This window comes from Megalops cyprinoides, chromosome 22 (genome assembly GCF_013368585.1).
Source record: "Megalops cyprinoides isolate fMegCyp1 chromosome 22, fMegCyp1.pri, whole genome shotgun sequence".
NCBI lineage: Eukaryota > Metazoa > Chordata > Actinopteri > Elopiformes > Megalopidae > Megalops > Megalops cyprinoides.
The window spans coordinates 18,786,825-18,800,935 of record NC_050604.1 but is presented as its reverse complement, the minus strand read 5'-3'; the positions used below and the strand labels follow the sequence as shown (position 1 = coordinate 18,800,935).

The 14,111-nt window shown below is 44.2% G+C and overlaps 2 protein-coding genes across 8 annotated transcripts in view; both read left to right on the top strand.

Annotated features, from left to right (window-relative positions):
• The first annotated feature begins 539 nt into the window (after positions 1 to 539).
• On the top strand, positions 540 to 6,507 carry uchl1 (ubiquitin carboxyl-terminal esterase L1 (ubiquitin thiolesterase)). The gene is made up of 9 exons (XM_036516816.1): positions 540 to 669; positions 785 to 796; positions 1,224 to 1,352; positions 2,484 to 2,634; positions 2,931 to 3,016; positions 4,326 to 4,373; positions 4,676 to 4,745; positions 4,944 to 5,002; positions 5,350 to 6,507. The coding sequence occupies exons 1-9, from the start codon at positions 637 to 639 to the stop codon at positions 5,431 to 5,433; spliced, it is 672 nt and encodes a 223-aa protein (XP_036372709.1). The 5' UTR covers positions 540 to 636; the 3' UTR covers positions 5,434 to 6,507.
• A 2,594-nt stretch (positions 6,508 to 9,101) lies between these two features.
• The window catches only part of LOC118769441 (LIM and calponin homology domains-containing protein 1-like), a 102,838-nt gene continuing 97,828 nt past the window's right edge, over positions 9,102 to 14,111 (top strand). For all 7 annotated transcript variants that reach the window (XM_036516540.1, XM_036516542.1, XM_036516539.1 and 4 more), the window contains exon 1: positions 9,102 to 9,461. In XM_036516540.1, coding sequence (XP_036372433.1) covers positions 9,354 to 9,461 — 108 coding nt within the window. In that variant the 5' untranslated portion in view covers positions 9,102 to 9,353. The remainder of the gene's footprint in view (positions 9,462 to 14,111) is intronic.

The window sequence follows — 14,111 nt, the reverse complement described above, 5'->3', positions numbered from 1 at the left end:
CACCTTTTTATTATTTATTGCACTTTTGTGTTACCACACAACAAAAGTGCAACGTCCGTTGCATATTATGCAAAGCAATCCCCTGACTAGCATCAACAATGCTGCACGTAAGAAGCGATTGAAAGTATTTGAACGTTTTTGTAACACGGCCAGTTATATAAAGACATGGAAAATCTTAATTGTTATGACAGCATCGGTTTGTAATTAAAAGCTATTCTTTTTTTTTCAACATTTCGCCTCTGCTCCCCCGCTGCTTGTTGCTAGCAACTTCCATGTGAATCATACGACCATGGAATGTGCTATTATTTGTGCGAGTCCAGAATTACCTTGTTTCTGCGCGTGTTTCTAATGACCGAAGGCGGGGCGTAATATCTTTTCGGAGTTTCACTTTTACTCATATTGGTAAATCGTTATTATGTGTGATTATAAACGGGTACAGCGAGGTGTCCTAATTGTTATTTTCCGTTTACACCCCTCTCACCCCCCTCGTCTGCAGAAATGGGATAGGACCGCTTGTATATGAGACGCGTGCTAGCGCTCCCACAGTATTACAGAAAGCGGCTGGCGGAGTCGGAGCTGACGAGCGGCAGACTATCGGTACCTCCTCCTTGAGACACGCACGTCCAACCTATAGCCATGGAGTGGAAGCCTATGGAAATTAACCCAGAGGTACGATATTTCTCATTTTGATTGGCAAGACAGCTTGTCGCTGAGAATTGATGCATGTAGCCTGCGTCACATTTTAATGTTTTTTTTAATTCATGTGTGTCTTTTGTCTTTTCAGATGCTGAACAAAGTACGTAGCTGCTGAGTCACTTCTACGGTTGGATCTGTTGATTACAAGAGCAGGAGGAGGCTTTTGTCAGCGACCACATGGCTATATTATTGTTTTCCATTCCACTTGCTTTTAACGCATCTATGGCTTGCTCGCTAATGTTTACTAATCAGTTGTGATGTTATCAATAAGGGCGTGGTCGAGCATCCACCTACGGAAAATCAATATGTATTATTTTGAAGACGGAAATTGATATAATGAAACCTCGCTTTTATAATTTGGTAGACGTTTTCGCTGGCTAGCATGCAATTTATAATGCATAAATATTTTCTCAGACAAATTAGTAGTTTCATCAGGTTGCGTTTAGGGTATTGTCATTTGTTAAATCATTGCACGGGGATTAACTCCAGGGATCTGCTTTCATCTCGGGCTTTGCTTTTTGTTGTAGGTTCTGTGTAAATTGGGTGTCGGGGGGAGCTGGCGCTTCGTAGACGTCTTGGGGCTGGAAGACGAGCCCTTGTCGTCAGTGCCCACTCCGTCCTGCGCGATGATGCTGCTGTTTCCTCTAACGCAACAGGTAGGGCGCTGGCTGCAGCACGCAGACAGACAGGAGTCACGGGAGGGTGCCCTCCCTGCACCCGCGAGGCATTGGGGGAGGGACAAGTGTGATTTGATAATATTGTTGGTTTTGGGGTGGAGGGGCGGGTTCCAAAATGCATTTACACTGGTGGAATCTGAGTTTCGAGGCGTCTGCATTCAGTATTGAAGGTTTAACTTTGAATGCAGACCATGAACCAGTCCAGCCCACATTCTCTTCCGTGCAGAAAATTTGAGCTTATGGATTTTTCATTTTCCTGTTTCAATGGGTGTGGTAAATATCTGATTGTGCTTCCGCTTGATGCAAAATTAGGTATGCGTCTTAAACCCTTTCTCTAGAACCGTGAAAACGTGCACTTGATATTTGGACTGACTCTGCACTTTCTTCAGTTGAATCCTGAGATACTGTTGCCAGATGCACTGTTCTTGAAATAAGCAGGCATACAATAAGTCAGCTTGGGACACCATTGACTGGGGTGGGGAAGCCAGTTTCTCCCATCGCCTCTGGGAGTAGTGCCTCCACAGTCAGGTGCTAATTGCACAAGCAAGCTGTTGTCTGTTGCCAGCATTCTCCAGTACAAATATGTTTGCAATGTTGCCAATAGTAATGTAATTGTGTCCTATTAAGAAACGACCAAGGGAAATCGAATCACAAAACTGCATCCTAGCAGGATAGCCATTGCTGTGTGCAGCTGTGAATGCCCCTTCCCTGGAAATCTCTCCACTGTTAAACAAGTTGCATTACAATACATTGTCATTTAGCAGACTCTCTTATCCAGAGCAGCTCAAATAGCTTACAATTTTATCCATTTATACAGCTGGATATTTCCTGAGGCAATAGTGGGTTAAGTACCTTGCCCAGGGATGGAACAGCACTGCAATACAACCAGCAACCTTTTGGTTATGAGGTTAAATGTCCTGTGCCTTACCACTATGCCACACTGCTGCGCAAACCTGTAATAAAGATGAATGGGGGTCCAGTGGCAAATCTGAAGAGCCACCTTGTCGCTTGGCTGATTTCACGGCTGTATCACATGCGTGACATTAAGGATCTAAATTATACATGCTGGCGGGGATGAGAATTTTGACAAAATGGCGTGCGCCCTTTCAGCACGAGTGCTTCAGAGAGAAGCAGACCGAAGAGCTGGGTGGGAAACAGGAGGAGCCCAAGGTCTACTTCCTCAAGCAGACCGTGGTGAACTCCTGCGGGACAGTGGGGCTGCTGCACGCCGTGGCCAACAACCAGGACAAGCTGGAGTTCGGTGAGTTGGTCTGGGTGGCAGCCGAGGCCTCCCCAAACTGCAGTGAACTGCTGTGGAGGGGGGGGTGAGATGAGGTCAGGCAAAACCAGCAGGAGAGGAGAGGTCATGTGGTTGGCCGGCTGCTGTATTGACCTTGCTGTGGTTTGCGCGGCGATCAATCTGGTCAGCAGATGGAATGGTCTGGAAGCTGGTTGTTTCGCTTCCGGCATTTGGGTGGTGGTGGTGGCGGTGGTGGCGGCGGCGGCGGTGCTATGGTGAACGGTTTGTCCTCACCGTGCTCTCTCTACCCGCTGCAGAGAATGGCTCTGTGCTGAAGCAGTTCCTGGACGACACTGCCAACATGTCTGCCGAGGAGCGGGCCAAACGGTTGGAAAGCAACAAGGTACGGCGCGTTGCCTTGGCAGGGGGAGGGTGACGTGGAGTTTAACCCTTTGGGCCTTGCGATATCCTCATTTCACTTGTGTTTGTACTCGTATTGCTCCCTAAACCCAAGCACAGGGACCCAAGTGATATACCTCACTCAACAAGATCCAAGATGTGCATCAATACAAGGCCTTGAATAATTAAAAAAAAAAAAAAAAAAAAAATCTAATTTAAACTGGCAGAAAAGGGGTTTTTGAATAAGGTGACCCCATTATAGAAATGACAAACTCATGCCCGTCAGATACTTTGTGATCAATGGGAGAAACCTTTACATATCGTGAGATTATACATGGAGATCCAGGTGATATTGCATTGCGTTTTAGTCACTACATTTAAAACCAAGCACTACTGAGATTATCTGTGGAAAGAAATCATTACTAATCAGAATAATGATGGGTACAATAGTATTATTCCTCCATGTATGGTATCATTACTTACTCATCCAGCCATTCAACAGCACAGTAGGATTTGTCTCCAGAATAATTGCTTTCTATCCCTGGATTTTTGCACCAGCAGCCTCTTCAATTATCCTTGGTTTTCCTTAATGCCTTTCAAACAGCCCTCCAACAAGGGTTTTTTCAGAGCTATTTCTATTAAAACATATCTTACAACTAAAAGGGGGATATGAGGTGGGGATAAGGGAATTAAAGCCTCCAGGATGGTGTGTGTTGCGCTAGTTCTCTTATTCAAACTGCATTAGATTGGCTAAGCAGCTGCAATTGTCCACATTCGGCAAATGTGAATGGCTGAGTCATCGCTGAGCCACCCTGGACTAAAATGGTGGGTGTCGCCACCAGGCCCACGGTGTTGAGCAAAAGCAGTATATCATGGATCATTGAGCAAAATTGAACCCTTTAGCTATTTAGGTGTATGTATTTCCATAAAATGAATGCGATTTACATATTAGGAATTTATATATCAAATTGTATATCCTACTGCTCACACACAGGCAGTGTCCTGTACAGGGTTTCAACCTACTGCTCCGAGCTGTAGCCGTTTCACAGGAGCGCCGCCTTATTCACGCTGTAACTGGATAGCGAGATTATTGTGGCATAAGTGTAGGTAGGCACTTGGGTAACAAGATTAGAGGAAAAGCATCAATAAGATGATTCCACTAGGGGGTGCTAAATATCTAGAAAATAAGGTTGTAATTGAATTCAACTGGTCAGATATTAAACAGCGATTCTAGAATGCGTCAGTCTCCGCCTAGCTTGTCACTTGGACTGAGCGTATGGAGGTGACAGTGTCCTTCCCCTGTCTCTCCTCAGGAAATCCATTCAGCCCACGATGACGTGGCAGCCGAGGGGCAGTGTCGGGTACGCGACCTTTATACTTCATTTTTGGCTCAATTCATTCATTTCACCTGAGTGACAAGTAATGTGAAGCCACTTTTTCAAACACGTTTCTTTGGATCTTGAGACTCGTTTTCTTTGTCAGCTGTTCAGGTCTAAACATGTATTGTGTGCTGTTGAAACTGCAAAAACCTGTTCCTTAATGGTTCGATATTTGTCGATGCCAGTTCTAATGTGCACTTGTCTTGAGGATTTTTATGCGTGTTGTGCTTATATTTCTGAGCCTTCAGTGCCCATCTAATAAGCTGTCCTTTTTTGGCCTCAAGGTTGAAGCAGACAAGGTGAACTTCCATTTTATCACTTTTGTCAATGTGGATGGACAGCTATATGAGCTGGGTAAGAAACTCCACCTTTTTATTTCACAAAAATTCTCTCATTTTGTAACCCTGGATTGATATATTAAATTAGTTTATACATGGTCACGGTCAGTGCTTGGTTACCCTTGAGTATACAAATTGAGGAAAAACATTTTAATTGAGGGGGGAGAAGAGCTCTGAAATTTTTTTTTTTTTTTTTTTTTTCTCTGTCCCATAGATGGAAAGATGAATTTCCCTGTGAATCATGGCTCTACAAAAGATGACACCTTTATAATGGTATGACCATTTCCAACAAAATCTGAAAATGGCAACATTTTGGGGAGGCAGTGGCTAGCTGCCCACAGCTTGCACTGGTAGCTTTGTGTAAAGATTCATTTGCTTTAAATGCATGAATGGAAAGGCTTTGTTTTTAACAAGATACTGGCAATGAATCAAGTAAATAAAGCTGAAATGCTAAATCTGGTAATTTTTGTGATACATGTGCTTTGTCTGGACTGATGTAGTGTTTACTTTGTAGACTGGTGTCTGTTTTGTCTGAACTTTGGAAACAAATTTCCTCGTGTGCGGACAGTAAAAAGCTGGAACTGAATAAAGCTGACCATTATTATAATTTTCTACTTCAGGATGCTGCTAAGATCTGCCGCCAGTTCACCGAGCGTGAGAAGGATGAGGTGCGCTTCTCAGCGGTGGCCTTATGCAAGGCCTGAACCCGCCCGAGACCAGAGAGGGGGACCATCACCAAAACAATGGCACACGCCCACCACATGTAGAACCAAGCCCTAGAACCCGAGCTCTCTCTGTGTGCGTGTGAGTGCGTGAGAGTGCGTGTGTGTGTGCGTGCGTGATTGATGGTGTTTTCTGCAAATCGATAACTCTCTGTCGGTTCTGTTGCAGTAAATGTTTGAATCCCTCTGAGATATGCGCTGTCTGCTCTTTTTCTCATTTGTTCAGAATGTTAGAATGTTCCCTGGCAGGAGAAGCAGGCAGAGCGCTGATGTGCAAGCGCCTCTGTTGGCAGCTGTTTATTGGAGGAGGGGGGGGGTGGTGGTTATGGTGGGAGTGGATTGGCCATGCTAGCATCTTTTTTGCAGACTTGGTTTGCCAAATCGGGGCTGTATCACTTCGTAGTTGTTTGACTATGTGCACTACTGGTTAGAGCTGGCCGTGTTCTGTTCTCTTGGACGTTCAAGGTCTCGTGTTTTCTGTTTAGTGCTATGCATTTGTTTGGGAAAACAATAAATGCCTTTTGGCTTCTGCATGTTTCTCTGTTTTTTGTGTTGTTACTGAAACTTATTTCCTGTCTAGTTTTATTTGCAAGCTCAACATGTTTTCGGAAAGGAAAAAGGCCAAGTACAGTGTCCAATCCAGCCGAGCCAAATGCAGTGAAAAGGTTTTGTTATGTGACCAGCAGATGGCGATGAAGATTACCCATCCCTAGCTCTGGACACAAGAGGGGGTATGATGCAGCTAAATCCACATTGTAGATCAGTGGTGTCCCCTTCTCCTATGTACCCACTATCCTAGGGATTTCAGAAATGCCTTGCAACCCAGTGCTGACTCCTGGTAAAAAGGTTGATTCAAACGCTTATCCAGCTGCTTATTGCTTCAGATTGGTAATTAAGTGTGCAGTTAGAATGATCGTTGCCTATGTGGGTTGTTAATTGTAATTAAAACATGCTAACAGAAGATAATAACAAAATAAACACTAACAGAGCTCTGTTTCAGTCTGTTTCACATCCCTAAGAATGCAGAATACTCCTGGGCAGAATCTCATGTTAATTCTTTGCAATGACATCTCAGATGTAGGGTAGGCTAAAAATGTCTTTGCAAACTGTTATCAACATAATAAATTATTCCACTTTATCCTCTTTACTCTTCTGTGTTTCATTGCAAACAGGTCTACAGACACAGATGGTTACTTTCTTTTTGTGAAAAGGGTGCCACTAAAGTGGCTGACTCAGATGTGCGATATAATTTGATTCGAATGACCATCCATCATATAGGCCCCGATTGATATGTCTGTCCAAACCTTCATGATGAATAATACTGACTCACTAGGGCCTCCCCTTCAAGCACTTGTAACACACAGGTATAACAGCAGGTCATTTTTTAATGTAGATTTCTGGATTCGTTTTGTAAAAGGGTTGGGGGGGCTGCGGATGAATTATATTTCACTTCTCCTTGTAGCATCCATTAATCAAGGAAGCTGTGAAACAGTAGAAAACACATGTCATGAGCTGTATATTTGCCAGTTTCTGGGGAGGGACCCTCCCTCCTAGGATCAAACGGCATGCACTCCAAACACCAGAAAGTCCCTACTACTAATAGCATTGGTATGTGCCATCTCTGTGAAGCTTTATAATAGTTTTAGTTCCCATGAAAGGGAACATTTTGTTCTGTAACTCCTACAGAAGACATGAGACAGGTTCAGAGAGAGAAGATGGTTTAATGAGAACTCAACAGAATGGCAAAGGCTTTAATGAATAAATGATACAAAATGACCTTGTTTTTGTGCTCGTTTTGAGTTCCACATTTAGGTAGAAAAAAGGAGTGATGATCTGTAAGATTAATTCATATTCCTCATAGAGAAGCCTGAAAAAGCACATTTTTTTGCCTGTGTTTCTACTTCTTGGCCTCAACACTCTCCTCCTGAGAGACAGCGTGATGCCAAGTATATCTGCTTCCTGGCGCGTGACGTTAAAATAATATGGTGCATCTATGTTGCACTTTTGCTGCCAGATAAATCTTGGAAGAGCTTGAGACAAACCGTAAATGATAATTATCAGGATGGTTCACTACCCCCTGGCTCCCATGATTGCTTCACCTACCCTCCACGACCAGCATGTAGAACACTAAACACATGTTCTTCGAGGGGCTTTCAGCTAAACTGATCCGCAGATGCTACTGTTGTGGACTTTTGGCAGAGCGGTAGGAAAAACCTTCTCTTTATTCATTTTTTTTTGTAGCAAAACAGGCAAACAGCCCACCTTCCAGGGTTGCATGTTTTGTGAGCTCACTATGGCCACCCATCTGGGGCTGTCATCTGCTTCCCGTCTCGGCTTCCAGGTGAACACGTACAAAGGCGTCATAAACTCCCATCAGTTGGTACCGATGACTAAAGCCCCCCATTTGGCCGAGTGTGTCACTTGATCAATCACCATGGCAAATCAGGGACTGTGACACACCCCCTAACAGTAGAGTGATGCAGTAAGCTGCGTTACTGTGGTTTTGTCACAGTTATATGTGTGTCGTAAATAACTTAGGATGGTGCCATTTATAATAAAATGGTCACAGAAGTCTTCACAGCAGGAATTTTTACAGATAAAATAAAAAACCCCACTTCATCCATTACAGGAGACACTGACGCACGATTGGCTGTTGCCCTTCTTCGGCTTAAAAAGTAGGAGACTAAAACTTGAATCCACTGAACACCCCCACACTCTGAGTCCCAGCTTTTCCCAGCTTCACTTAGAAAGTGCCTAAAGCTGGACATATCAAGCATTTACAATCTGCCCAGCAATGGTCAGTGACTGTGTTCTTGGATCTCCATACTTTCTGCAGTCTCATTTTAAAATTATAACAACCTGAAACTAGTTTATAGCTCCAGCAAGATCTACATATTAATCACTCACATAACCATTTTAATGGGGCCCTTTAACCAAGTCAGGAGGAATGAGGATCAGTGTATTTTACTCATTATCCATTATAGAGCAGGAGCCAGGGTGACTTGATAAGCTTGGGTCTCAAATGGGTTCCCTTTAATTGTTTGTCAAGGCTGAGATCTGATGCTTTGACAGTTAGGGATACTGAAAGTAGATCCCACAGTACCCTCCACAACTTACTCACACTGAAACTGCGTCCTCTGTCCTAAACTTATTTTTCAGATTTGATTTAAAAATACTTGTTACATTCTATACATGTCAGTTATTATCAGTTCAAAGATATTCAAAGGCAGAAATCACACTGGGAAATGGAAAAAATGTGATTTGCCTTTGAACCACAGGCTACAGCCGGAATTTTGAAAGGTATAATATAATTTCCAAAGCATTGAATCAACCCCGACCTTTTCCCTGTTCCAGTTTAAAGGGCAAACAGTGGCAGAGGGAAAGGACCGCGCCGCGGCCAGCACACTACCCTGTGTTCCCTGCTCCGGCCGGAACTGGAATGCTAACGGAACACACCTATTGTCCTCCTAAAAATTCTTTTCAGCGCTTCTTTGCGAGCCTGTGCCCCGCTTGTGTAAAAAGCGGGCATGTGATAGCGGCTGGCTGGAGGAGGCGGCTACTTGCTTTGCATTGGCTGACGGCGGACCTTGGTTTTTGTGTTTATATTTAGCCATTGGTTCACATTGCAGTGTGCGAGTCGTGAAGCCTCCCTCGCAGACCCAGCAATTGGTTAGACCCAGAAAACGCCGAGTGCAGTGCAGGCTTGCGGCAAGTGAAGGGAGGTGTGTACGCAAAAGGACGAGACACCCGCATTGAAGTTAAAAAAAAAAAAAAAATCTTTTGGAGGTTTTAAACGCAGAACTTTTTGTCTGCGCCGCGCTTTTGTCGCAAAACAGGATATTTCAAGTACGAGGAAAATTTCAGTGCGGTCCGGTACCTCCCTTGCTTTCAAGGTTTTGCAAATGGCTAGTCCCGGTTTTGATATTGGGCGAAATCAACCACAGCATCAGCATCAGCAGTCTGAATCGGCTCCCGAACCAGCGTTTCAGGAGGCGCAGAAATGGATCGAGGTGAGTTCAGATGTAATTCTTAATATCTTACGGCCAGTTTGCTAACAATTTCCTAAACATCGGCGCTGCATATCAGATAACTGGATGGATACACAGATATACGCTCAGCTCTCACGTTGACACATTTGATACCCCGAAAACTATTTCGGATTCAGAGTACCAGCACCAAGAAGGCTATGACGCTGGCCATCCTGGGAGACGCTGGTTATAAATATTGCACGGTCACCTGTTGTGAGACAGTTGTCATTGGCTCCGCATATAGGGTTACATTCGCGATTCAGCGGAAAACAATGAGGGGTATCGTGGGGTGGATTTATGTTGCATCGCGGTAGTGGGGGGGACAATAATCGGGCAATCTGAGTTTTGTTCGGGGAGAATTTGAATCGTGGGGCATTTGTCGGCTGTCTTGCACTTGACTTTGGCGTACAATTTGATTTATTTTGATAATTTAGCTTCACAACTCACAATCAAACTGCTGAAACAGTGCATGTCGGGTGAAACAACGCGTTGTGAAGTTGACTGATCTCAGTACACGTACAATTCTTAAATTATGATAGCACCAGCTAAGCCTGTTTATGGCCAATTTTGTTGAAGTTTAGCTTCTGTTTTAAAGTTAAAAATGATCGCTACAAAAACGATGTTCCGTTCAGACGGGTTGAGCTGAATTTACCCCCACCCCACAGGGAAATGAGACGATTTTGGTTACTATAGTTACTTGCCTAATCCAGCCACATTGCACGCTTTCTGTGTGCAGGAAAAGCCAAACAGATTCTCGTTGAAACTGTGAACTCGGGGGCGGCGAGGAGAGGGGTGGTTAGATTCACACGGGCGACAATGCGGCCGGCTGGCGGCACGGCGGAGACGGATTATTGTTTGATTGATAACGCGGTCTGTTCTTCCCTTTCCCGGCTTTCTCTTTCTCTAAAACGACGATGGCTATAAATTTCTGTGACACATCTCGCATGTGCCGCGGGCCTGATAGCTACTCCTGTTCTCGTTCGTTGACCTAACACAGAGATGAATATTGAAATGGTACACTGTCTCCAAAAAAAAAAAAAAAACTTTAATGGGTGACCCATTTTCAATAACACGCACGGTCCAGGCATCCGATTGGCGGCGCTCATCACAGATCCCGTGTCGATTCGCGCTGCTCCATATTGTAGCATATAAAAGCCTATGTATCATAACTCCCCAGAGATTATAAGACCTATTTATGTCAAAATATAAATGGTGGTGCACGTTCCATATTTAACTACGTAATTTGCTTCGGATTTGCTTGTGTTTGTATCTTGGAATTCCCAGACTCCTTTCGCTATACTGTTCTCCTCATGCGAGTTATCAACAAAAGTTGTATGATGATCAATGAAAACTGAAAAAAAATTATGAATGGACATTAAAACGAATCATTGCTTAGAGTTGCATCATTTAGCCATTTTATGACTAAATTAAATGAATCTTCAATACAAAGACGGAATGATTGCAACTGTTTTTTTTAACGTCCCTGTCACATTACCCTGCCACAGCTGACGACCGTGTATCAAGTGAGAGGTTGAGGTCATTCCAACAGTTATTTGCCCACTGCTGAATTAGCATGGAGGAGACCGGTATGGCGCTGTGGAAAGCCAAGCCCACACAAAAATGCGGTGCTGCTGGGTCAACATATTGTGTGGCTCAGTGAAACGCTGGCCTCTGTCAGAAAGCCCGGTGGAATGTCATTGTGTGCAGAGCACCTGTTATTTTTATTGTTGTTATTTTCATCATTTCTTCTCAGCAACCAAAGTGGGGGCATCTCATTTCAGCCTGTGCATTAGCGACGTTGTGCGTTTCAGAGATGCTCCTTAGGTTACCATTCATTCATTCATTCATTAATTCATGTTTTTGTGTGATCATTCATTTATTCATTCAGGTGTTCATTCATGCATCTGTTCATTCATTCACTTTGTTGAAGAGAAACTCCTCAGTATCTGAAGTTAAACATTTGAGATGCTTAGTACTTTCAACTGAGGAAAAAAAAAATCAAAACTGGTGACAGTTTAAATGGGGGATTGTTAGTTTTTATCCTGTGGGTGTTTGTTTCAAATGTAGGTCAAATTTAGCTACTTAAGTGTCTTTCAACACTTAAGCAGGTTAAAGGTCGGGCTTGTGAGCCACCTGTTAAAAATCACTTTGAGCCCTCAGGAGAGTAGGCATATTTGTAATTGCTTGCAAGCTATGGATGTAGGATAGGGCTGTGGATCAGGAGAAATGCACTGAGTTTTGCACACAATGCAAAACCTTCTCAAGGTTTTGCACACAATGCATTGTGTGAGCCCTCTAAGAAGTCTCTTTGGAAGAAGCTCTGCATCAGTGACAAATAAACTACTGGCCCTTGTCCTTGAAGTCATCAGTCCTGATTCGTGGTACCCTTTAAGAAACGTTTTGACAAAAACACCTTCGCAGAGAGCATCTTCTCATGTGTGCATGACCTAATACAGTTGATCTGTGATGAGATGGAAGTAGAAGCCTATACTCGTACTCATCATGTCCCTGAACCTTTTTACAACCATTACTTCATTCTAACCTGTTGACGTGCACCAGGTTTAAACCACAATGCTGTCGGTAAAAGAAGGGTAGAGGATGTAAATGAATCTGAATAGAGATGATGATGATGATGATGATGATGATGATGATGATGATGATGATGATTCAGGGCTACAAGATGAATGAAGCCAGAGCTGGAGCTGCAGGTGGAGCAGAGAGAAGCTTCCTCACCATGCCCATGTTTCCAGAGCTGACGAAGGGCATCTCTGTGTCAGCTGTTTGTGAGAGGCCTGTTTTAATGAGTCAGTGCTGGTGACACAGATCTGAAGTCTCATTACAGGGCACCTTGGGCTGTTGTTTGACACATTATCAATAGAAAATTACTTAATTGATATGTGTGTCTAACACGAGTGTGTTATTTTAAGTTGTGTGGGAAGAGTCGAGATACAAGTCAAGATGCAACATAGTTGGACCTACACAGCACATTGCAAGTCAGAGGCCTTCTGAGGCAGATCCAACCAAGCTCTATCCCCAACAGACCAATCTCGTCAGGCTGGCCGCGTCTGGGCTCTGCTAATTGAATGGGGCTCTGCTACTGGCAACCTTCACAGGAAGGGGAATGAAAGTGAACCTGTGTGTGTGTGTATTGGAAATCTGCCGAGTGGATTCGGCAGGCAGAAACGGAGCTGTCACCGTGGAGCAATTGCTTGATTTATTGAGTGAAGCTGCCTCCTGCCTCTCTTTTGTGACTCCTGTCTCTTTCCCTCCAGTTGATTGTCAGCAACCCCCCCTTTGAGTTCCTTTCATTGACATAATTTGTGTGTGTCTATGGAGGTGCCTGCAGGTACCAATGTCTGCTCAATAAGATCACTGACGGCTAAACCCTCAGGTGAAGACTGTGCAGGGTATCTTCAACGTCTGCAAAGAACCATCAGTCTTGTTTTGAAACCACGACACTGTGTCCATCCTTTTTTTCCTTCATGCTTGAGCAGATATAAAATTTTCTGACATACTCTTGAATTTTCATATCTCAGCCCTGCCTTGTGCATATTAAAATGTAACCTCCTGTGTGATTGAACTGTCCGTGTCTCTTAGCAGAAAATGACTTTGACTTCTCATTTAAAAGGACCGTGCACCTGTGTCTGACTGCTGTAAAAATAGCCTCCATACAAATATAGCCAAGCGCCCTGTCCTGGAAATAACTAGAAAAGCATTAAGAGAGTGCCACCCACTGAGGTGCTGCTATGCAGGTCCTGTAGCCAAGGCCGTGGAGGAGCATGGACTGTTTCTTTTTGTCAGATTGAATTAACACGCTTACACATAACGGGCAGCAGTTGTTGTTTTCCCACAGCGCAGCCGAATGTCTATGTTGCAGGAGTGAATGTAGCGTGACTCTCGGGGTCGAGGAGTGTCCTGGCACTGTCTGCGCTGATGTTTAGGGGTAAACAAGCAGAAACATCGGGTCAGCTGCAGGGAGGACCAGAGCGTGTATGCAGCGGGCAGTGATCCTTGTCTGTGGGCACGAAGATGTGGAATGTTGAGATGTGTCTGAAGAGAATATCTGAAGTCGTATCTGAGAATCACAGCCTGAGAATGCTGTGATGTCATAAGGGAGGGATGGACATGGACATGGATGAGTGCCCCGCTCTCTCAAAGCACCGTTTTTGGGAACAGACCGAAAGCCGCCCCGCGTGCGTCAAACTGGTGTCTCCATGCTGAGAATGTTTTGTGGGCCGTACATCGCGCAGGTCTTATTTTGTGTGGGAAAGCTTTTGCATTGCAAAAAAATCCTCGTCACGTGCCTCTGCCAAGTCGTAGGTGGAGCAGAAACATGAGGAAGCTGCGTTTCTGCAGCGTCAGTGGGTAGGATCTGCTGCAGGTAGAGTCGAGCCCTGGGTTTTGTATACAGACCAGTTCTCCGTTGTCAGCAGGGGAGTTGGAGAGGCTTAACAGAGCAGACATACAGGAGAGGTGTGGGTGAATGAAGAAATGTGTGCTTTTTTAAACTTTTAAATGTTGCTATTGCAGAAAAGCATCAATGTGCTCTGTGAAAGAATGGAATCACTTCAAGAAGAAGCTTTAAGAACGATTTCAGGCAGTGCAGTGAACAGCTGTGTAAGGGAAAGTCAG

Bases quoted from the DNA above. Each gene is read 5' to 3' on its own strand.
- uchl1 (XM_036516816.1), top strand. From the start codon at position 637: ATGGAGTGGAAGCCTATGGAAATTAACCCAGAG. The intron at 1,353-2,483 runs GTAGGGCGCTGG...GCGCCCTTTCAG, and splicing joins TGTTTCCTCTAACGCAACAG to CACGAGTGCTTCAGAGAGAA. The intron at 3,017-4,325 runs GTACGGCGCGTT...GTCTCTCCTCAG, and splicing joins AACGGTTGGAAAGCAACAAG to GAAATCCATTCAGCCCACGA.